The 23,686-nt window shown below is 45.0% G+C and overlaps 1 protein-coding gene across 2 annotated transcripts in view; it reads left to right on the forward strand.

The window, feature by feature from the left end:
* Positions 1-23,686, forward strand: part of CASTOR2 (cytosolic arginine sensor for mTORC1 subunit 2) — a 144,824-nt gene that overhangs the window by 55,877 nt on the left and 65,261 nt on the right. For both annotated transcript variants that reach the window (XM_042025879.1, XM_042025881.1), the window contains exon 2: positions 19,729-19,799. In XM_042025879.1, coding sequence (XP_041881813.1) covers positions 19,729-19,799 — 71 coding nt within the window. The remainder of the gene's footprint in view (positions 1-19,728; positions 19,800-23,686) is intronic.

Below are 23,686 nucleotides of genomic sequence, written 5' to 3' on the forward strand. Positions count from 1 at the left end.
TGGAATCCGAAACTGTTACTGAAATGCTGATGTTTTTCCTGATACAGTTCTGTCATGCCCCCTTTCCCCAACACAATTCATCTTGTTTGAAAAAACTCTACAAATTTAGTAACTGTGATAGCTATGCCAGAAGAGGATGTGTGATGATAACAGGCTTTACCTGGCTTTGAGCTTACACTGATCCTTTACCCATCGTGATACATGGGCTCAGAGGTATGAATATGAGAATCAGGATTTAAAGCATGGAATTCTCTGTGGTTGTATCTGAGGTAGCAGCCTCTTAGCCGGGCAGCCAGCTCGGATTAGTGCTAGTAATTCTCTCTTCCCCACCCTGGGAAGGGGCTGACACATACTTCCCGAAATGGCAGCTCAGTATGAAGAGTCCCTCTAGGATCCCTGCCTAGAAGGACCAAGAGGGTGAAATGACAATGGGGGCGGCTTTGCTCTGTGACTGCATGTGTTTGGGGCTGTTTGACCCTGAGGCCAGTTACCTGAAGGGTCATAGGTATCAGAGGTTGCCAGATTGCACAACTACTCCCTAAAGTAATAAAACATCTAACGGGGGGGGAAAAAGGCTTGAGACCTGCAGGTTTTTATTTCATGCTGTATCTTCCTGTCTTGCCTGTGCTATGAGCCGTGCTTTCCTTTGGAATACAAGGTTGGTCAAATCCAAGAGCAATCTTTCCCAGCACCATGTCTCCCATAGGACTGACTGGGCTGCTCAGGGATGTAAAACTAGGCTAGTGTACATACCCTGGAGCATCCTCCCAGAGCCAAAAGTGCAAGAGATGTCCTAAAGGGAAGATACCATCAGAGGTACCATGTTCACTGGTGAACTCATCCTAGAATCCTAGAATGGTTTGAGTTGGAAAGGATCTTTAAGATCTTCTAGTTCTTCCTGGAACCCATTTCTTCTCTGTGCATATTGGCTTTTGTGTTATTATCTGGCTATCCCTGTCATGCAGGTACACAGTCATGCTGGTATTGAAATGGAAAACTTCATGGTATCAGATCAATTAATTGTATGCCCCGCTTTCTCACACTGTGAAACAGTGAATTATTCTTTAATCACCTTGGCCATAATAACTTCTCCCATAATCTCACAGTTAGACAGTTCCATCTGCTTGGTTTTCCACACCTTGGATCACCATTGGCACCTTCCAACTGAATTCCAGCCTGTTTGGTAGTTTGAGATGCTTGATCATGAAGTACTTGGCAGCTGGGGATGTGCTGAATTTTTTGCTTTGGAGTAATGAGTTGGTCTCACCTCCCTGCCTGATTTTATCCCTGTTCTCTCAGCATCTTCGAAAGCCTTGACCCTTTTGGAGAACAGCCATTAAGACTCCAGCATCTTCTTCCTGACCGGTAATAGCTCATTTAGATCCTGTCATTCTTCATTCAGAACTTAAATTATTTTCCCCCTGTATGCATTAATTTCCATTTATTGACTTTGTATTTCACCTGCCATCTTATTATTCAGACACCAGGCTGTTTGGTGGAAATTGAGTTTATGAATCCTTGGTTCTAAACAGCTGTTTTCTCATCACCCAGCAAACTGAACAACCTTACAAAGCATGTTCCTGAAGCACACTTCTTGTGACTTGCTCTCTAGAAATGTCTGCACTTCATTGTGCTGGGTGCTGCACAAGAGAGCATGAGAGTTCTTGTGCTGAAACTCTGAAAGGATCAAAAGCCAAATATGAAGGCACTGCAGGTACAGTGCAGCCACTTACATCAGCCAGCAAACATATCCCAAATGTCAGAACATGGTGAGGGAATGGGTAGCTCCATTAATTTCTGGAGACTTCTAGAGGATTGGTTTGAGGCCCTGATTTGAGCTGCTTTTGAGTTAATGTGATATCTCTCACACTGGTGGTCCTGCAGGGATCTGAGCCAGACCCAGCAAAGCTCAGTCCTATGGAGTGACTGGTGTGCTCCTTCAGAGTGGGGGAGCAACAAGAAACATCTGTGGTATGGTGCTGGCCATGACACTGGTTTTGAACCAAACAGTGACCCACTCTGCATTATCATTTATGACATATGCAGGAGCTCTGGCTTTTGTTTTGGGTGTTGATTTGGCAGCTGGATTTTAGGAACAATATTCCGAAACTTGCAGAATTCCATCTGAGCCATGTAATGCTGATTTGCTGAATAATCTCTCATGTTTTCCTTGGGTCTGGTAGGCCTGGGAAGAAGTTTGATGCTTCTGCCTTTACCATGGGCTTTTCCTTTGCAGCGTGAAGAGACCAATTTAGGAACTGTTTTGGAAGAGCATTGTTAAAAATAATACCGTCTGGCATTTTCAGGGCTGAAACTTCACAGTCAGTATCGACTGACTTTAAAAACCTTGAAATTCTTGAAATGCATTTTCCTCTTCATATATATATATATATAGGGAACTTTATCCAAAAAGACAGAAAGAATTGACATGAGAGGAGCTTCCTTTTACTTCATTAGCAAAGGAAGCAAATGAAGCTCCCTTTTGGTGCCTCTGAGTGTTGTAGATTTGGTTAACTACAGTTTTATGGAAAGCTGGCTACAGGCACATCTACAACACTGTTTTGTACGTAATATGAGCTAGAATATGCAGAAATACTAAACATCACTGAGCTGGGTAGTATCCATCTTGAGCATGTTACAGGGCGGATACTGCAACACGTGTATCAGATAAGGAGGCCCGTGGAAAATAAATAAATATGGACGGATTCTTGATAGCTGTTTCAGAGATGTTTATTTCTCCAGCTGCATGGCTGAGGATCTGCTGAGGAACTGTTCAATCACGGGACCCGAGGGTCCTTGCCCTGCGCAGGGGAACACAAAACAACCCATGGGGAACGAGGCTGACCAGGGGCAGGGAAACCCCCGTGTCTCCCCCCAGGGCCCCTCTCCCAGGGCCACATGGCAGGAGGGGGAGACCCCAACATGAGCAGACCCAAAAGCAGAGCCTAGGAGAATGAGAACAGTTAAAGGTTGCTTTTGCTGTAAGGTGTCCTTTGTCGTACAAGAAGCTAAAGCTTCTCTCTGAACCTAAGGGAAATTGATGAAACACTGTTTTAAAATTTTTTATTCAGGGTCTTAAATTGTTAATGTGCATTAAATTTGGGGTTGACATGCCAGCTTCAAACAGCATTCCTTGTAGGATGTGGGGTGTTGGACCAGCTTGTAAATGGAAGCTCTGAAAATGATGAGGCCTGAAATGTGCTTCTCCTGCCACTCCATTCCGATGGAGTATGTCTTGCTGAATCTCCTCCTCCCCCTTTAATTCCCCTGCCACACATGTTCTCAGTTACTGCCTGCACTGAAGCTGCGAACATTTCTTGTGCATCTAACTTTCTATATGGAGCACTGGAAATATATTTTAGAAATTTGTGGGAGAACTATTATGTCCCATGCTGGGAAAATTGTGTTTATGGTTCCTGTAGGGAAACAAGTTCATTCTAGTCCACAACAGATTTTCTGTTTCATCCTCCTTCTTTTTTATCTTGGAGCAATATTGTAAGAAGCTCTTACCCCCAGTGCATTGAGCATGGGTTGCTTCCATATTTGAAATAAAAAGCATATGCCCTGCAGTCTGTGTTTTTCATTGCTGTCCACAAAATAGTCACTGGTTTTTGGATGATCACAATAATAGCTACTATGAACCCCAAATAAATGAGTTTGGATGTACAGCAGCATTACATTTTATGACAACTCAGTTGTATTTTAGTGTAGGATTTAAAAGTCAATGTTCTTCAGCAGAGGGCATTAAAGGAGTGATACTATAATGCCTGATTTGGAAAGGAAAAGGAAATGGGTCTTAGTCTTTTTCTCAGTGTTTGCATTGTTCTGATAGGATAATCCTTCAGGATTCAGGTGGTATGATGTGTTCACGAGCCTTTGTTGTACATTAAATTGTGCTTTATTTTCCGCTGTAAACCTTAGGTCCCACAACCACATCTGTAACATGTTTCTCAGTTCAGATTTTGGTTTGTAGAAGAGAATTTTGTGGTTAAGGAAAATTCAGTGTTGTACTCCACCTCTCTGTTGTGCTGAAAATGAGTTCGACTCTGACAGTGATCAGGGGATATCTCTGCTGTACAGAAAGTTTTTAAAGCACAGTTACCTTCTCCTTAAATAAATGATGGGCTTGTTCAAATGGAAGGAATAGCTTTTGCATCTCATGTGTGACTAAGTTGACTCACAATAGAGGGGCTTCCAAGAGTGCTGGCAGACAGGGATAGCAAAGAGAGAAGAGGAAAAGGTGTGTCTGGATCAGTTAGTTAATTGTTAGATAATAAAGGAATACTCTTTTCCATTGCACAGAAACTAAACTTATTTCTCATTTACTGCTCCAACTTCCCCTTCAGAGATTCGATTATAGCATTCTCTCCCAAAGCAAAGAGCTCTTCCCATTTTGATGTAAACACTCATTGACCCTCTGTGGAGATTTGAAAAACTGCTTTCCTGTCATTAACAATGATAAAACTGTAAACAATATTGTTAAAGATGCTGGGGGGTAGGCATCAAACCAAGAGAAACAGATTAAAGGACTTTAAGAAGTGATGTGCACTTTTACCATTATCCTCTGAGAAGGAAATCAGTACAGGCAGCACTGTACAATGCATCAGATGGAGTTTCATGAAAATTATTTTTATAATTTTTGATGAAATTTAGGGATTTAGAGGTTTTTGCTATTGCTCTGCTGCTTTGTTTCTGATATGTTGCTTTAAAAAAATGCTGGGGGAACAACAGCAATAAAATATGAGCAAAGTGCCTGAGATGCTCATTTAATTCCCATTAGCACAATAAATGCGAATATGATGAGGTTTGTTTTGGTTTGATATCCCCATGCTTCTCAACAGGGATGGTTTAGATCTGTATCACAAATGGAAGCTGAGTCATAGGCTGGCCCAGAGGACCAGAATGGAGCAAGGCGTTCGATCTGAGTTTCTGGAGATAATAATGTAACTGGCGATTTTGGTGGGAGGTGGTTTTTGTTGGCAGTCTGTTGTTTTTTTAGACTGGATGGGAGTTGCCTCATTGTCCAACTTGTAAATCCAAAGACATTGTGATCTAAATTAGCAGACTGAAATAATTCCTGATGTAATTTACAGTTTTACCTAAAAGAAGGTTTTCCTACCTGCCATGTAGGCTTTGGTCAGTAGCAATGGCCATAACCTCCCCTGCTCGCACAAGGCAGTGTGCCTGCAGCCATGGGGACTGGATCCTGTAACCCAGGAGATGTGTTACTGCCTGCCTTAGCACTGGGACAAAGGTGCTCCTATCCCACCAGGCACAGAGGCTGGGAACAGAACCAGTTGCAAGGATCTGGCTTAGTGATGACAGCCTGTCCTGCAACTGTCCTCACATAGCTGGCTGTATTGACTGGAGGAACGTGTTATCTAAGGTTACTTTATCTTTTGGATATTTTTATTTTGGCGGTTCTCCTGTCTCTTTGGTCTGAGGGCTGTGACACTCTTCACACTTCAAGCGTCTTCATCCCCTCTCACATTTATTTTTCCTAATAAAATTTTTCTGAAGGAGGGAAGGATGGAAAAGCTTTTAAATACAGGGTTTAGGTTCACAGAGAAGAATGGGCTGAGAGGCCTTGCAGGCAGTTTTCTGTTCTCCCCCAAGTGCTCTGGGCTAAGAGGATGTGTCCTTGTCCTTCCTGCATGTTAATAGTTATTATGGTTCCCAGTAATGGTTTTATAGTAGGTCAGCGTAGCATAGGCAGCACCTCAGCAGTGCTTAGGACAGCCATGGCTGGTCCATGTTTAAGACTCGTGATACCACTGATGCTGTGCTGCTTTGGCTTCTGAAGAGACTTACATCCTGCTGCAGATGATATGTGTGTCTGCTGTGGTATGGTTCACCTTCTGCCTTAGCTTGCCTTAAATTCATTTTATCCTAGTATTGAGGCTCCAAGTACTTCATTTTGACATAAAGAGCAGCAGATGATTTTTTTACCAGTCCCCTGGCTTTGTGGAGATGCACAGCATCCTGGTAGTGTTCTGAGGCTCTGCACTGCCCTGGCAGGAGCTGCAGAAATGTGCCCAGGCCCATAATGAAAAGCTGAACACAGACAGAGCAAGACAATCCTAATTGGAGTATTGTGTGATACACTCACTACCACTGTTCTTTCAAATAGTGTTAAAAGCAGATTTCTATAAAGAAAAATATCCCCTGCTTTTGCCCTTTGCCCATGGTGTGTTGAGTGAAGCTAGTGTTGAGTTTAATGGAAGTCAGAAGAGTTGGGAAGAGAGCTGGTTGAAATGTCTGACTGGTTTATGGTCAGTGAATTGCATGGACAAAATCCAGGTTTCTGTGGCTTCTTTTTAGCTCATCAAGCCATGCCACTAAACCCTGGGCTGATTTTAGTTATATTTCTGTGAACCTTGCGTGTTTGTTGAGTTGTTTTGGTTTGTTTTGCTTGCAAATTCAAATTTCCTTGAAAGCCATCTTTTTCAAGTTGAATTTCTTTACTATGATATGGGTCAATCAGTAGTGGCAGCTGGAGGAAGAAGATTTACTCATCTGTGTTTTCAGTGTTCAGAACAAAAATTTGCTTTCTTTATGCGCTTTGCCTTTTGGGGAATGTAGTCCTTAGTGACCCAAAACCAACTGTATGCAAGACACATTCCTATAACTTGATTTTGCTTATGTATCTGTAGATATATAAAGCCATGAACTCATGAAGATGGAACTCACTAAACATCTTGACTTAAATTCACTTACATGCCTCTTATATTGCAAGTCAAACAAGTTGCAAACAGGACTGTACTCAAGCTGAGGGAAGTTCCTTCTAGGAAAAGCTGAACATCAGCCCTGACTTGTGTTAACTGTTGGGGAAAAAAAATTGATCCTGGGAGTGCTTGTGAGCTGGCAGGATAGCCTGCTAGATCAGGGACAGCACTGACATGTTGTACCTCCCTCTGTTGCAAATATGCTTCAGCGCTTCTCTGGCAATGTAAACAGTCACCCTGTCAGTGTTTGCTTAGAGCTGTGTACAGCCATCTAAATCAGTAGACATTTATGCACCATTTGGTAAAAAGGGGCAGCACAGGATGAATGCTGACTTGGGAAGAGTTGAGTATCTGAGCTGGTCCCACACCACGTGATTCTCACAATGTATGTTTGGTCAGCATGGCGTTGCTCCATGTGGGGCTTCTTAGCCAGGAGGGCACTCCAGGCACATTGTCTCCACTGATTCTGCAAGGCCCATTTCTTCAATGCAGACAGGAAGCCACTTAAAGCTGGTTTTTATGTCACGAGATACTGAGCTGTGCTCAGTTTGCCTTGTTCTCTGTAAAACCAGAGCTACAAAACAGGTTTTGCCATAATAACCCATACTGACCCCAAACAGGTGCCCAGTGCTCATCACCCAGATGCCCCACAGTGCTGAATATACACCTGGATGTTCTGAGGTAAAGAGTGGGTGCCCCAACCCTCCAAAGTTACTGACTACAGTGGTAGCTGGGCACACAGTTGCCACCAACTTGTGCCAGGCACCAACAAATCCTAAGGTGCAATGGTAGCTGTGGCTTTCACTTAGCCTCCTGCCTGCCATTACCAGAGCAGCCTAGTGATTCTGACTTCTACACAGGTAGGTAAAATCAGCTAATGATTATTCTTGCAGAACTTGAAGTTGCCTAATTTATAAGAAAATAGAGAAAAATTTGTAAGAAAAGTAGAAAATAATTTCAAGTGAGAAGGGATACCTTTTATTGACTTCATGGCTGTTTCCCTACAAACAAGCATGCTGATGTTTTCCGTAAGTCAGGGGATAAAGACAAACCGCTCCATCCATGTTCACCCATATGCTGATAAATCTGAGCTGAGAATTACTGTGTGATGACAGGAAGGCAAACTAGTACATCACAGGCAGTATTAAGCAATAGTTCTCAAAGTCTGTGAGAATAACAGAGGATAAATGACATGGTAATTCTCCTCTGTTTCTTGTCTCTGACAGTGCTTTTCAGCACAAATGCAGCTAGTTCCATCAGCAGTCTGACACCCAAAATTTTTCTCATACTGAATCTAGAAAGCTCAAATACTATTTGGGAAAGTAATATCTAACTGAACATATATATTTCTTCTCATTTCTCCCTTCCTCCAGCCTTCTCTCCTGCCTTACTGTGTTCTCTACTTACGCAGATGATAGAAATGAGTTTTCCAAGATGGAAACAGGCCAGCCCTATACTGTGCAACTCATCTATGGCTGCCAAAGAGGAAGGTGGGGTCTGTTGTGGCACACCTAATGCTCCAGCAGCAGCATTTGTAGCACATGTGACGTGCAAGCCAGCCAGCCAGCCCTATGCTCCAGAGCACGCATAAGTGAGGTGTTCAGGCAGTCACACATGCTGAGTAACATGGTACAGTCTAAAAGGCCTGAGAAGAGAGTGTGGGAGTGTAAGCATGAGCCTATACCTGTCTAAATGCTGGTTTGTTCTAGTATTTTTTTACCTCTAAGATTAGTGGAGGATCTTCTTCCTGTCTGCACCTCTGAATGACTGCTGGATTATTCCACCCTGCCTTGTCTTTTGCTGCACCAAGATAAACAAACGTTTCTCAAGCAGAAGGCGCTGACCAGTGAAGATTCTTTATGGAATTAAGATTTGAGGGGCTTGGCTATGTCAATGCGAATGCTGCTGTCCATGCAGTGTTTGTTGCTGGCATGAAATTTTACATTTCAACTAAAACTAAAAAGAGGTGTTTCAGTTCGAAATGACAAGAAATTATTTCCTAGTTTTGATTTACCAAGGCCTTGTTCCCTCAACTTCCAGTACCTCTTTTTGGAAAGTAATGTGGCAGAAAATAGAAAAGAAAATGATGAATGAGTGGTAGAGGTGACCCATTAGAGTCAAGAAAGAGATTTCTAGGCAAGTTATTCAGAGATCTGCCCCAAGGCTATCATGGATAGTCACGAGTGGCATAGAATGTGGTAGAAAATGGACCAAATTTTGGGGAAATTCTTGGCTCAGGTGTGGTTTGGAAGTTGTCCCCTGGACAACTACAGGACCCGATAAAGTGACAGACTATTTGCAAGAAGAGTGTTGTGACCCCTCTGGAGAGGAGCAACTTATTGCAGTGTGCTAGGCCCTGGCTACTATTTTTCAGACACTGCTTGTCACTAGACAGCACCCTCGGGGAAAAGAGGAGGACAGCAGAGCAGCAGGCACTGTGACCACTCAAACTGCAGCTGAACCACACGAACAACCCCTGCCATTAGCAGTCGCCCCTATAAGGAAGAAGAAATCCAAGACCAAACCAATTCACTTAGTGAGGGATGAAGAGGAAGAAGGGCCCTCACAATGGGAGGAGGAGGCAGGGCCAGAAATAATCACCCGATCCCTATTCCGGGGTGAGCTGCGATATATGTGAAAAGATTTCAGCCACCAGTCGTGTGAACCCCTGGTGACCCCGCTGCTTCAGTGCTGGGATATCGCAGCCCACGCTGTGGAACTAGATAGAAGTGAAGCCAAGCAACTGGGATCCCTGTCCTGGGATGTGGGCATTGACGAGGGGACTGGGAAGAGGACAGGAACTCAACCTCTGGAGGCAACTCCTGCCAAGTGTGAGGGAAAGGTATTCTCCCAAGGATGATCTAATAGTGCACCCAAGCAGGTGGATCCAGTACCTGAGACAATTAGCTGTGCTGGAGGGAGTCTATAGGGATTCAAATAATGAGCAATCCCCAGTAGATCCAGATGAGGTCCAGGATATCCATGTGGCAGAAGTTTGTAAGTAGCACACCATCGTCATGCACCAACTCATTGGCATTGATGTCAATGAAGGAAGGAGAACAAACACTGCTTCAGGTGACTACCCAACTCTGGCACTATGAAGATGTCTCCGTTCAGAGACAAATTCAGGAGAAAACACTCTGGAATGAGTAGTCTCCTCTAAAAAGAGTTCCAACAATCCCTTTATGCCAGTAGGAAATGAATACTAGTGGGTGAAAAGGAAAAAATAAAAACCAGCCATTTACTGACAAACAGAATGCCCAAAGGCACAAGAAAAAGGCAAATAAGTGCTAGATATTAAACTGTCAGACCTTTCCCCCCCCCCCCCCTACACACACTGGAACAAAAACCCAAAATGCCACGGGAAGAAAAACCCACCGGCTTCCACCACGTGGTAGAAGATGGCACCGGCTTCTCTCTCAGGGAAAAACAAAAAGCCAAACTGGGGATTCATGCAGCAGGTTGAGCAAACAGATGAGAACCTGGCGACTTCTCCGGTGTCGATCTTCTCTCCGCAGCAGATGAAGTAGGTGGGCCAGAGCCTCTCTCTCCCTGGCTTGGCCTTCCCAAGGCTTGGGGCGAGACGGAGCGGCCCCTCTCTCCTGCTGATCCCGACTGACTCCTCTCCCGCAGGTCCCATTTTCTCTGATCTCCGGCTAAACAAGCTGTCCAATTCACCTCAAAAAACTGCCGAAGGATTGCTGCTGCAGCTTCTCCAAGGCCAGGGAAGGGAAAAACTTCTTGTCTGGGCTAACAAAGCCAAGCTAGCCAAGCAAAACCCAGACCGCGCTGCACCCGCGAACGCCTGGGAAGTGAGGCTTTGAAAAAGCCCACAAAGAGCCCAAGGCTTCCCCCTGCCCCGGACCCACCTTAAAGATACAGCAACCATTGTTGGGCATAAAGCAGAGGATCAGGGAGTAGACTGTCATCATAAATCACCCCAAGAGAGAAGATCATCTTTTTTTGGTCCCTATTTATCTGTGCCTTGGCTGTGGAAAGACTGTCCAAGACTGTGGACAGATTCAAAAGAGTTGAGCAAATTAAAGAGGAAATGTCCCATGCCCCACCAGCATGGACCAGAGACTCTGCTATTGGGATCAAGTGCCCCCTGCTTGAGACAGAGGGGACACACCACCAGGTAACCTGTGCTTTTTCCTGCATGGCCACAGAGAGAACATGAGGAAGTGGGATGGAAAACCCACCTCTGCCCCGGCAGCACAGGTATGAGTTGAGAGGGAGTGTTACAGTGGGGATTCTGTAACACGATGTATCAAACAAGGAGGCCCGTGGGAAAGAAACATATATGGACCGATTCTTGATAGCTGTTTCAGAGATGTTTATTTCTCCAGCTGCATGGCTGAGGATCTGCTGAGGAACTGTTCAATCACGGGACCCGAGGGTCCTTGCCCTGCGCAGGGGAACACAAAACAACCCATGGGGAACGAGGCTGACCAGGGGCAGGGAAACCCCCGTGTCTCCCCCCAGCGCCCCTCTCCCAGGGCTACACGGCAGGGGGGAGGGACCCCGACATTTCACCCATTTATTTTTAACAAAAAGAGATTTAAAACTTAACATTGAAAACAACTGGATAAACATAACAAGAACAGTTTCAAAACAAAACAAGCCACCCTCCTGAGTCTTTAAATGTCCAAACAGATTCTCTGGAACATCTTAAGGCTGACAGAAGGGAGACAGGACTCTCCGGGTATGCTTTGTGGGGAAACTGAGGCAGGAGAGGGTTTAATTTCTTCCCTCCCCTTTTTCGTCCCCCACTCGGCATTGGAAAGGGATTTTTGGGGAAACAATTGGGAAAGGTATGGTTTTGTGAGGGAAACCATGGATGAAAAAATGGATTGGGAATACACTGGGGGTAATAGGATATAGGGTAAAAGGGAAAGGTGGGATTAGGAAAGGGAGACTGTAGGGGGGGCTTACAATGGAGATACTGTCTAACATGACTGCGATTTTTAGCATATATACTGCCTTTCACAGAAACACCATCAGGCCCAGTGACCTCTGCTGCTTGTAACCCTTTTCTACCTAGTACAATTTTGAATTCCACCACCTCTCCATCTCCCAAGCTTGGGATTCATTTTTCAGGGTTTTTTTTTTTAATAGCAGTTCTGTGAACGAATATGTCTTGCTGGCTGTCACATCTCGTTATGAAACCATAATTTTGTTTAACATTATACCATTTTACTATTCCTAAAACCTCACCTACAGTGATCTTTTCCTTTTTTCAAGTGGCTGGTGTTTTCTGTCTCACTATGTTTTTTCTTTCTCTTTCGCTTTCGGTTGCTCCTGTGTTGGAATTGTCGGAGCTGCTGGTGCCTGCGCGCTCTTCCCGGGGTCGCGTTCGGGGCTGCACGGGCCGGGCCGGGCCGCGCCGCTCAGTTCTCCGTGCGTCGCCTCCTCTGGTCGCAGCTTCGCTGCCGCTGCCAGGCGCCGCACCCACATCTCGGCCGGGCCCCCGAGCGATGACCCCCCCGCGCTCTGCTCCAGCGCGCATTTTGGCCAGGCGCAGCTCTGCTCTGCTGCTGCCAGCCGCCACCCACGCGCCGCCCCTCTCAGTCGGGCGTTCCCAGGGCTCGCTCCACCATGCGCTGCGCGGGGCCGTGCGGGCTCCACTGGGTTGTGCCGCTCCCGACACCGCCACCGACACTGCGGCTCGCATGGCTCCGCCTGCACGCAGGAATTGCCTCGCTGCTGCTCTCAGAGGGCTCAGTCCACGTGGTCTGGGTCGCACAGTCCCTGCGCCAGGCTTCCCTTCGCCAAGACACAGCTGACATTGCTCAACAGTCTCGGTAATTAAATAATATTCACGAAAATATTCTTCCATCGGCATATATTTTGATTCAAAAACTAACTGTGTCCAAACGGTTTTCCAAAAGTCTTTGGTAAGAATTAAATCCCAAGAAACATAGAAAAAGTTCTTAAACAACCATGCCAGGAAGTGTTTCAGTTCCTTTTGAGCTTGAATTAAGCTAAAATTTACAAATCGTTGTTCAAGAATCTTTTCAAGTTTAAGATAAATGTCCATATGCGGCTCTGAGAGCCAAGAGTCTTTCCACAGTTCCTCCATAGTTTAGATATGGAATAGCAAAACAAAAACAAGAAGAGGAATCCAAAGTTTCTTTACTCACACATCAGTCGCTTAGGGATCGGGGATCCTTCTGCTTGCAATTCCTCACCATTTGTTACAGTGGGGATTCTGTAACACGATGTATCAAACAAGGAGGCCCGTGGAACGGAAATATATATGGACCGATTCTTGATAGATGTTTCAGAGATGTTTATTTCTCCAGCTGCATGGCCGGAGCTCTGCCGAGGAACTGAGGCAGTCACGGGACCCGAGGGTCCTTGCCCTGTGCAGGGAAACACAAAACAACCCATGGGGAACGAGGCTGACCAGGGGCAGGGAAACCCTGTGCCTCCTGCCCAGGGCCCCTCTCCCAGGGCTCCATGGCAGGGGGGAGGGACCCCAACAAGAGAGAACAACCAGCATAGGAAATTCTTCAAGGATAATGCCATTCCAGTCTCCAGTGGGGAAGTCCTCAGAGACAATAGGAGGGATGATGTTGCTTTGGTTCCTCTTGAGGGGATGTCCAGTTCACATTTTCAAGAAGTGAGCATGGAGTACTATGGCCAGAACCAGAGGGGCCCTGCCTCCAGCCAGGTGGAGGAAAGGGACAATCGGATCTACTGGACTCTGGATCCATGGCACATCAGACCCACAAGCATATACAGCTTTAGTTGACACTGCTGCACAGTGTACCCCCATTCCAACAAGATATGCAGGGGCAGAATCCAGCTCCATTTCTGGGGTGACAGGAAGATCCCAAGAGCTGACTGTACTGGAAGCTGAAGTGAGCCTGACTGGAAATGAATGGCAAAACCAGCCCGTCATGACTGGCCCAGAGACCCCGTGTATCCTTGGCACAGATTACCTCGGGAGAGGGTATTTCAAGGACCCAAAAGGGCATTGTTGGGCTTTTGGGAGAGCTGCTGTGGAGACAGAGGAAATTAGACAGCTGAATACCTTGCCTGGTCTCTCAGAGGACCCTTCTGCAGTAGGACTGCTGAGGGTGGAAGACCAACAGGTAGCGATCGCTACCACAGCAGTGCCCTGACAGCAACACTGCACCAACCGGGACTGTGGGACCCCATCCACGGGATGAGTCGAGAACTGGAGAACCAGGGAGTGCTCAGCAGGACTTGCTCACCCTTCAATAGTCCTGTATGGCCTCTATGTCATTAATAGCACAAGTGTCCTTTACTGCTTTCCAAATACGTCTCAGAAGATGTTGTACTAGAATCTACCTCTTGTCATTATTTATAAACTGCAAAAAAGGTCACCAAGAATTAGATGATGGGCATAATTCTTATTCTATAATACAAATATATATTGTCATGATAACATACAGATTGAAGCATACAAATGCCTTCTCATCTAAAATGAGAAGACAGCCTGGAATAAATCCCAGCAAATTACATCTTTCATATTCACACAGCTGAACTTGCTGCTGCTGCTTCTAAATTTCTCTTCAGTTCAACTGCTTCTTTGCAAACTTCTGTGTTACTTCCAGACTTTGCATTTGACTGCCTTGAATGGCATTTGGCCATGGTTTCCTACATGTGGGGAGACCAGCTGCCCACGTGTTTCTGGAATGAATGTTTTCCACAGGACAAACAGTTTTGCAACACTTTACTGTGCAAATAATAACAAATAATTAAGCAGTTTCTTTATAAATATGAAGGTAGGACTTGTGGTCTTCCTTAAAGACCATTGTCTGTACTGAACTTTCAAATGATCCACGCAGTATTCCCAGAAACTTGTGTCTGTGTGTGACCCATAACAAATAGAAGTCACATTCATCCCAGTATTACCGCTCTTGTGATCTCAGCAGACCTAGAAGACCAAGTGTCTGAAGGAGACACTTCCAGTGTGGACCTGCAAGCACAGCTAACTACTCCACTTTCCTGCTCTTTTCTCCCATGGAGGCTGGAGTACTGTTTGCAAACTGAAATGGTGCTGTTGCTGCATCCCCCAGGCACTTTCCTGCTCTGTGCAAGCTTGCGTATTTCTTCCATACACGGTGTAAGCTTTGCAGTTTCAAAGATCTAATCTAATAATAGATTGGTCTACATTTGTGGCATTGCCAGAAAAAGGCATATGTTGTCAGGCAGTCAAAGTCAGCAACAGTGCTTAAGTAGAAATGTGCTTAAACATTGAGAAGGCAGAAATCCAAAATAATCCATCCAAGGTTTGGCTATTAGGAAACTAAAAATACTGTCTTCCTACATATAGGGTTTCCAGGTGTACTTAGAGAAATACTGTTTGCCTGATGTCTCAAAATTATTAAAGGGCAATTCTTTTCCTTTCTTGGCTTTGGTGTGATAATAGAAGATGCTGTTGGCATTCAGCTTATCAACATCTGGTTTAAGAGGAAAGAGAAATTACTGAAATAACTTGAATGGAAGAGGCATGTGTAGTGTAATGTGGGAGAGAGAGATGACATTGAGTTCCTTTTTTCTATCACACAAGGTTTGCAATTTCAATTTTTCATGTTTAGATTTCCTCTGGGAAAAGTATGCAGCAATGGCTTGAACAAAGTGAATGTATACCGTAAGAACTACTGCTCTTCTCTGTGCTGGTGGAAGACTTTGCTTTTAAATTCAGATGGCTCTGTGGTCCTCCTGACCTTTTACAGAACTGCACTGAGTGGGGGATTGGGCTTTGAGATGGTTTATGGAGATACAAGGTTTTGATGTGAGTTCTGAGGCAGCAATTATGGGATTTCATATGTACATATCCCTTAAATATTAGCATATTTAGATATGTGCTCAGAAACTGGCATCTGTCACAAACATACTTCTTCTGGGGTCAGTGTGTGCACACAGACACATATTACTGTTCTAGTAAAAAATTATTCCATAAATGCCATCGCAGATCAGGAAAGGTTAGGTTTTTAATATTAATGCTTTCTCCCTTAGGACCTCTAGTTTCACCCTAGTCAGCATGCATGTGACTCAGTCAGGAAGTAGTAGCAAAGAGGTTTGTTTCAGTGACTTCTCTAGGGAATTCATCCACTCTAACAAATAATTCTTCCTCCTGGGACCCACCTGAAGCAGCATTCCAGAAGTCCTTTTTGCCCAGCTTGTATTACCCCTTGCACTGGTAGCAGCCTTGTGCCATTTAGAAGTGACAGTACAAAATTGAGCTGCTGCTAATTTCCGCTTCTTTTGGCACTATTTCTGGAGAGAGTTGAGTTGGTAAATGTGGCTGTCACAGCAGCTGTTACCAATGACACAAAATAATTAAGTTGTGGTTTCTATTATGGTAGGGCCACATCTGTATTTTATAATAATATGTCTGTGCTAGGAGAGAGTGTTATGCTTGATTGTTGTGATGGATGCTTTCAGGAAAACAGGACAGGTCTCTAAAAGCAGGTTGTCTAATACTTTCCATGTACATTAAATGCTGTTGGTTACATGGCAGACCAGTAATTGAACTGCGCGTTGTTTCCACTTAGTTTTCTGATGAGGTGATGAGGAGGGCAGCATCCATCTATTTTTCTCCCTGTTGCTTTTGGAGGGAATAGCTTCTATGTTTGTTCTTTCCAGTCAGTCAAAAGAACGCTGAAACCAAGTTTACATGTGATTCTTTAATCAAGTGAATGCTTTCATTTTTTGATGTTGTACTAGTTTGAAAACAAACTAGTGGGAGACACCAAATCAGAATAACAATTTAATAGGGAAATAAAAAGAGGAAAAAAAAATAAAATATAAAGGCGGATAACACTGGGTTAAACTGACAGAGTCAGGATACAACCTGACACCTGTTAGTCAGGGTGGTGGTAGCAGTCTGGTAGAATGGTGGCTGCAGTCCTCCTGGAGCAGTGATCCTGTAGAAAAAGGGTCTGCTCTTCGTCAGGTCCAGTGGTGTCTATGTAGCTCCTGTCCTCTGGAAATCCAGTGGAAAGGGTGTCTCAGGTGTTCAGAATCTCAGATTATATCCACGATGGGATGCTTGGTTCCTCCCCCTGGGTGGAGCATCTCACAATGGGGTAATGTAGTGGTTTGGTCCAAAATACTCATTACTGTTTATCTGCTGTGAGATAAGAATTAGGAGAAATGCAAAACAGGCACCAAACTTGAAAGAATATAAAGAAGTTTATTAACAGACCTAAAAGAAGAAAAAAAAAATTATACCACCTTCAGAACTCTCCTCCTCCCCCCACCTTCCTCCCTTCTCCCACTGACAATGTACAAAGACAACCCTTAAGATGTTCAGTCTGTTTACCACTGCCATAATAACCTTGTTCAGTCCATTTAGAAAGAGAAGTCTCTTCTTGCTCATGCTATGAAAACATTATCACAATGAGACAGCCGCCCACTTCCAAATATCGTTCAGTCCATTTAGGAAGAGGAGTCTCTCTGCCTGCGTGTGAGTCCTTTCCCCCGACTTGCAGCTTTTCCCGCAACTGCTTTCGAGGGTCCACTCTTGAAGTTTTTTGGGGTACAATTTTAAGGTTGAGCCGTTCAGAACCAAAAACAGAGGCCCTTCTCCTTCCCTGGGAGCAAAGGGTCTTCATCATCTTCATCGTTAGGACTATCTCTGGGAGCATCTCTAGGAATTGAGGTTTTCTCCTTTCCCATTTGGAACAAAAGTCCTCATCTGGTTCATCTCTAGGGACTGAGGTTTTCTCCTTTCCCATTTGGAGCAAAAGTCCTCATCTGGTCCATCTCTCCCTGTCCAAACTTCTCATGAAATTACAGCTGCGTCAGCATCTGCCTATTAGCACAGGTGCTTTTGCTTACGAGTTGAACACTCCACCCCCCATGCCTTCATGAAATTACAACAGGATACTCTGATATATCATAGCTTCACAACAGACTTTCAGCTTTAAGCATCTCCTCTCTCTCTTCCCTCAGGTTTTCAGCTCTTCACAGCAATAAAAGGGTTAATCTCACCTCGGCCTTGCAGCTTTGCAGCTGGAATGTTGAATTTTTCTTATCGCAGTGGAGAGGGGGGAGAGCCGAGCCGCTCCGGCTGCCCACGGCAAGGCAGTGGGGGGGGTTCCATGGCTGGAACAGGTCCATCAACCCAGGATGGCCGTGGCCCGGCCCGGCCTGGCCCAAGCAGGGCCTGTCCGGGCCCGCTGGCCCCCACTCGGGCCCCGCAGCCACCTGTCCCAGCACCGGAAACAAGAGAGAGCTTGGGGGGGGAGTTTGCCTATTCTTAAATGTGGATAACAGAGGTGATCACAACTTTAAGTGGCTTAGAGAATTGTCCATATTCAAACTGGCCAGCTGATAGGTTCTATCAGTTCCCAGAGGAAACTGTAAGCACCCCTTAGCAAGTCCCTTCCGGGACTATGCTTGCTAACCTATGACAGGTAATGAGTCATGAGGCCAAGTGTTGATTAGGCTCATTAACAGAAGATGGTCCGGAGGGAGTTATCTCTGAGTCAGGCGGCAGGACAATGATGGGCCATTAACAGAAAGATGGTCTGGGGGGAGGAGGCAAGGAAACACTGCCCCACCTGGTTTCAACAGCTCATGAGGATGGGAATAGAATACACTGCAAGCCAGGACAGATGTCTTGAGCCACCAGTGTGGGGTTCCAGACTTTCAGAAGTCTTGAAGATTTTTGGACACAGATGCTCAGCAGTGCTGAGAAGCCCTGGTAGTTCCTGGTTCTTGAATCCTGCTGAACTGTGCTTCATGCAGAAATTACACTGTGAACACACGGTGAAATTTGGGGGCCTTGAGAACAATCTCTCTTTTTCTAGTATTTAAAATATTTTCTGTAGGTTGTCTCAGATAAATTGGAAAGTATTGTAGTGTAACTGAAATCCTGTTCTTTGGTTCTTGGAGACACATGCTCTTCCTGTTGCACCCAATTTAGAGGGAAAAATTTCTCCTGGGCTTAGGCAGCAAACACAGTCCACGTGCTCTGGCATTCTCCTGGAGGGGCTGGGAGCCCTGCGGGTGTTGGGGATGCTACCCAGAAGTGTGCTGATGCTTTGCTGAACGTGAACATGAGTTTGCAAAAGGTCATGCTAACCTTCCTGCCATTGCTGGGGACCAGCTGGATAGAAGCTGGGTTTTTTCAATAGATGTTGCTGTACATATGTTGGTGTGTCAGGGAAAAAAACCTTTTCAACTATATGTGGTGTTAAGCCTTAAGGCTGAAGCTTTTTTTGTTTGTGTGTCTGCAGTGGAAGAATCCCATGTCACATTTGATTTGTATGTCCTGTTAGAGGTGACATTGTGCTAAATGCTGAACAAGCTGGGGATGCTGCGCTGCACGTGACCTGTGATGTCAGAAGATGAGCATGGAGCAGAACAGAGGCCACAGGGGATTGGGCAAGGGGAAGCTCAGCCTTGTGTCAATTGGCTTGATGGCTGCTACCACTCTTCTTCACCTGGAGCACCTGAGGAAGGGGAGAGGACCAGCACAGGAAATTGGGATTCTGTCTGTTGGTGGCAAAAGCCTCTAAAGCAGCAAGAAGAGATATTGGGGCTTGGCTGAGAGATTAGATGTCAAACCTTGATAAGGCAAGAAATTTCAGTGGGCAAAAAGGGAAGGCAGGTGCATACATGAACCGTGGAAATGCTTTTGGAGGGTGCTGGAGTGAGCAGTCAGTGAGCAAGGTTTTTTCCTCTGTGTCAGTGCAACAAAGCAGGTCCTGGATGTGATGGGAAGCCTTAAGGGATATGGTAAGAAAAGTAACTAAGAACTAAGTAATAAAAATAATAAGAGTTTTACCAGCTCCATTGTGCCTGGGCAGGCAGCACAGAATGTGGGTCACACAGTATGAGTTAGCCAGAAATAAAATCTAGGTCTGTTAATGCCTCAGGCCTCTCCATAAACACCAGACTGTGACTCTTTCCTTCAGCACAGCTTGGATGGGAAAGCACCTCCATTTTAGGTGGAAGAGAAGGCTCTGCTCAGTCCAGCTGCTAATCATGTTCTCCTGCTATTTGCCTTTGCCAGGTGCAAGTTCTTCAGCCTCACAGAAACCCCTGAGGACTACACTATCATTGTGGATGAAGAGGGATTCCTAGGTAAGTGTCAGCAGGTGCCACTTTGGTATCCAGCCTGAGGGTGGATGAGGAAAACATGTCATCTCGCTGAGACTGTAAACCAAAATGTTTGTAAAACAGGTCTGTTTGCCAGTGCTGGTAGTACAGCTCTGAAAGGTGCTTTGATCACTTAAGCACACTGTCTCTGCTGCCATGCTGTGCAAGGCAATTCAGATATGGAATATGAATATATTTGAATGCTGGGAGAGGATCACACCCAAGTCTTAAAGAGTAGTTTAAGCATGCTTGAAAAAGCAAAACCATCTGCGTACGATTGCATTAAAATGAGCTGGCCTGTGTCCCCAAGCCTCCACAAGCATACCACATCTTGCATTTCCAGCTTCTATCAACCTCTATCTTTGAAAGGAGCACTTGAAGATGAATAGTTTGCATCATCCCTACCACAAGCACAATGCTGTGTAGTTGTGAATCGGCTCCTTTGGCTCATCACTGAAAGCTGTGATTTATCCCCCTTTCTTACACCCAGCTCTCCCTGTACGAAGTGTGCCATCTTTGCCTGGAGTGGCTGAAAGGGTCAAAGGTGGGTCACAGAAGGTGGTTGGTATGTGCTTGAGAACTGCAGATTCTTGTCATTGTGCAAGTGCTGATGTAGAGAATGGTTTGGCTCTGTAGATGGAAATAGTTTGTAATAACCTTTATCATGTGTGGAGGTTTTGTTTGTAACAGTGTTATTGAGGTGGTGGAATGAGGAAGTGTTGGGCAGCTATCATTATTTTTGTTCAGTTGCTCTTTCTGTGTTTGGAATTAAAAGTCTCATTTTGAGGTCAGAGAAAATGCATTAAAATATGAAAAAAGAGGATTTTGTTCCTGAATAGGAATTAACTGTTGAGAACCTTCTTGTTACACTGTAAAATTCAATGGTTTTGTAATATCCAAACCACAAGGAGAAAATCTGAAACGACACCATCTTTATTTAGTACAGTTTTATGATCAGTAGCCTTGCTGAAGTAGGCCCTTTTCTGCTTCAGGAATACTCACAAACATGTAATAGAACAAGCTACACTTTAGTACAGTACAGTGGTACCTGAAGATTTTAATAAATTAATCACTAGGCTGAGAATGCTAAATGGATCTTTACAGCTATATATGTTTATAATTTGGTAGTTTGGGGGTTTGATTGAAAGTCTATGCCATGTACTTTTGCTCCCAGAAGAGGAGGTGACATAGAGTTCTGCTCCCAGTGTCCCTTGTTATATTTTTTAAAGGGGCATATGTGCAAGAATTTTACTACTATTGGTAGTACCAGCTTTTTTGTTATCAGTGGCAATTGAGGAAAATTACTTCTAATTTGGTTTTACCATAATAGTAGGATTCAGAGCCTCCCTCTAAGAGCTTCATGTTAAGCAAACGCTCACTAAAGGAGGAGAAAGTTTCTGGGTTATTTTCCAAGGGGCACAGCACGTAGCAGAGCAAGAAACCCAGAGATTCTCATTCTTAGGAGGGAGTCTGTGTCACTGAACCAGCAGGTGCCAGGGGCACCAGCTGTTCAGGTGCCCCTGAGCATGCCTGGAGCATGCTCATCTCCAGCATCATGTCTGTCTGACATCTGTGGCACTCGTTTCTCTGCCCAGTTGGCATGACACAGATTTTTCAATTCGGTCACTGGTGACAAGCTGAATTGCAGCCACCCCTGTACAGTCTCCAGCAGCTACACTGCTGTTTATCTCTCTAGAAATTATGCTAGCTTGAAACAAAGGTGAGCTCAAGCAGTGGTCTTGCTCATCCGTACTGAGGGACTGTTGCACTGTGCACTATTGGTTGTGCTCAGAGCAAATCCCAGGTCTGGCATGACCACCGTCCTCAAGAAGCTGCATGTCCCACTGGTGCCCAGGTTATCTCTGTGAACCAGGCAGCGCTGCTGCAATTCAAGCAGTAGTCCTCTCTGTTTGAATCTTCTGCTACCTTGGCTCTCTCTGGCACCTGAATTTAGTGCTGATAGTCACAGTGCCCATGTACCTTCAATTGGGCCATGGTTTTGGGATATAACATCCCTGTTTTTTTCAAATACACCATGTGCAGTTGGGGTGCTAAAGCAGGGCTTTGCAGGAGAAAAGATAAACTTCCAGACAGTGCATAGGAATGAGGGAGTATGCTACGGCCATCCTCTGCTACAGTATGGTGTGGAAGCCAGGTGCAAAACCCAACCTGGGTAGTAGTGTCACAGAGCTGCTGGCTTCATCACCTTTTCTGTGCTTTCCTTTTTAAGTGATGATCTTCTGGCAAGACCTGTATACACCACATCCTGCTAACTCTCTTACCACAGCCCCATATCCTTTGGGTTTGTATCCAGCCCATGTTCTTCTTTCTGAATTGTCACCACCACATCCAAAGCTTCATCTCAGAGTTAGCCCTGTGTGCAGTTCCATCCCTGTTCCTCAATTCAGTATGGTGTAAATTTTTCATAGTCTGGAGAAGTCCAGGATCTAACATATAGTTACAGTGAAAGGACTCTGCTTCATTCCCTGCTTTCCCTCACAGTCTAGCTAAAAATGTCTCAGCAAGATAAAGTTCACTTTCCCATTGTATAGCCTGTAATCAGCACACGGGCTTGAACAGAATCAAAATCTCTGAGTTCCAGCATCCCACCTTCTTGCAAAACAGTACCAATCATGTCTGCCTCGAGTGCATCAGCTGCTTCTTGTCCTGAGTAGTGAAGTGCCAAATTCGGCTCAAGAATTACAGGGTAAATCTTCACCTTTGATGAGCAGTTCAGATAGCAAGTCCAACAGTAAATGACTTTCTTTTCTTTCCAGGTAACTTTTTTTCTTGCAACACTTAACAAACTCAATGTAAATCTCTGAAGGACAGGTTTTTCTGTATGGAAAATGAGAACCTTTCTTTCTCAGGCACCTGTATGAATTATTGCTGCAGCAGCAATGAGAAGGTTGTCCTGTTAGATGGCATCTTCCATGTTAGCCAGGCTCTTTCTCCTGCACATCACAAATACCACTGATGGGAAAAGAGCAGGCCGAAGAAATACTGGCACTTTCATCAATCCTTGAGGTTAACACTTAAAACATACTGACATGCAGTAAACATTCTTAACTGTTTTGTCAAAAAATAATCCCTAGGCTTGTTTCCCTGAGAGCAGCAAGGGAGTCAGGGTGGTAAAGAAGTTGTTATTTCTTCTCCCCAGAAAATGTCCACAGTGCAAAGCCGTAACCTGCTTAAGCACTCATCATGCTGAAGGGGAACAGCTACAGCCTAATTTTTTGCTTTAATTCCCTGGTGGTGAGGTGGGGATTACATTTGCACAGAACCTTGTTTGTTCCAGTGGCCATTTCTTGGGCTTTGGCCTGCTAATGAGGAAGAATTTTATTCAGCAAATAACACAGGGAACTGTGCTCAGAAAGCTCTTTTCCGGGCTGATACTGAGATGAACTAGCAGAAAGTTTGGTCATGGGCCCTCCTGCATGAAGACAAATGTCTCAGCTAGTGGGGTGCTTGAACAGCCATGTGCGGTCCTGGCATTTATCCCCCTGCTGCACAGCCAGCACATGGCAGAAAGGTGGAGCGGCTGCTGCTCCCTGAAATACAGGAACATTTGTTTGGCTGGTTTGCCTTTTTCCCAAAAGTTTGGCTGAAAGCAGGAGCTGTTTGTGCATTTGCAGATATGCCATAATCCCTGTGTTCTCTGCATAGTCTGTTCCTTTTTCAGAGAGCAGCAAGGACAGACTCACTGTCTCTGGGCAGCTGGATGAACAGAGCTTCTAGTGTGTGGTCTTGCTGGTCCCAGTAGTCTCTGTTCATCAAAGGTTTTAGCTTTCACACACTGAAAGGAAACACATGCCATCACACCTGGACATAGCTGTCATCTTGAAAACCCTGTTTATATGCACTGGGAACAT

The sequence above is a fragment of the Corvus kubaryi genome, unplaced genomic scaffold, assembly GCF_017639235.1.
Source record: "Corvus kubaryi isolate FWS band 111438036 unplaced genomic scaffold, C.kubaryi_AGA036_p1.0 37284, whole genome shotgun sequence".
Lineage (NCBI taxonomy): Eukaryota > Metazoa > Chordata > Aves > Passeriformes > Corvidae > Corvus > Corvus kubaryi.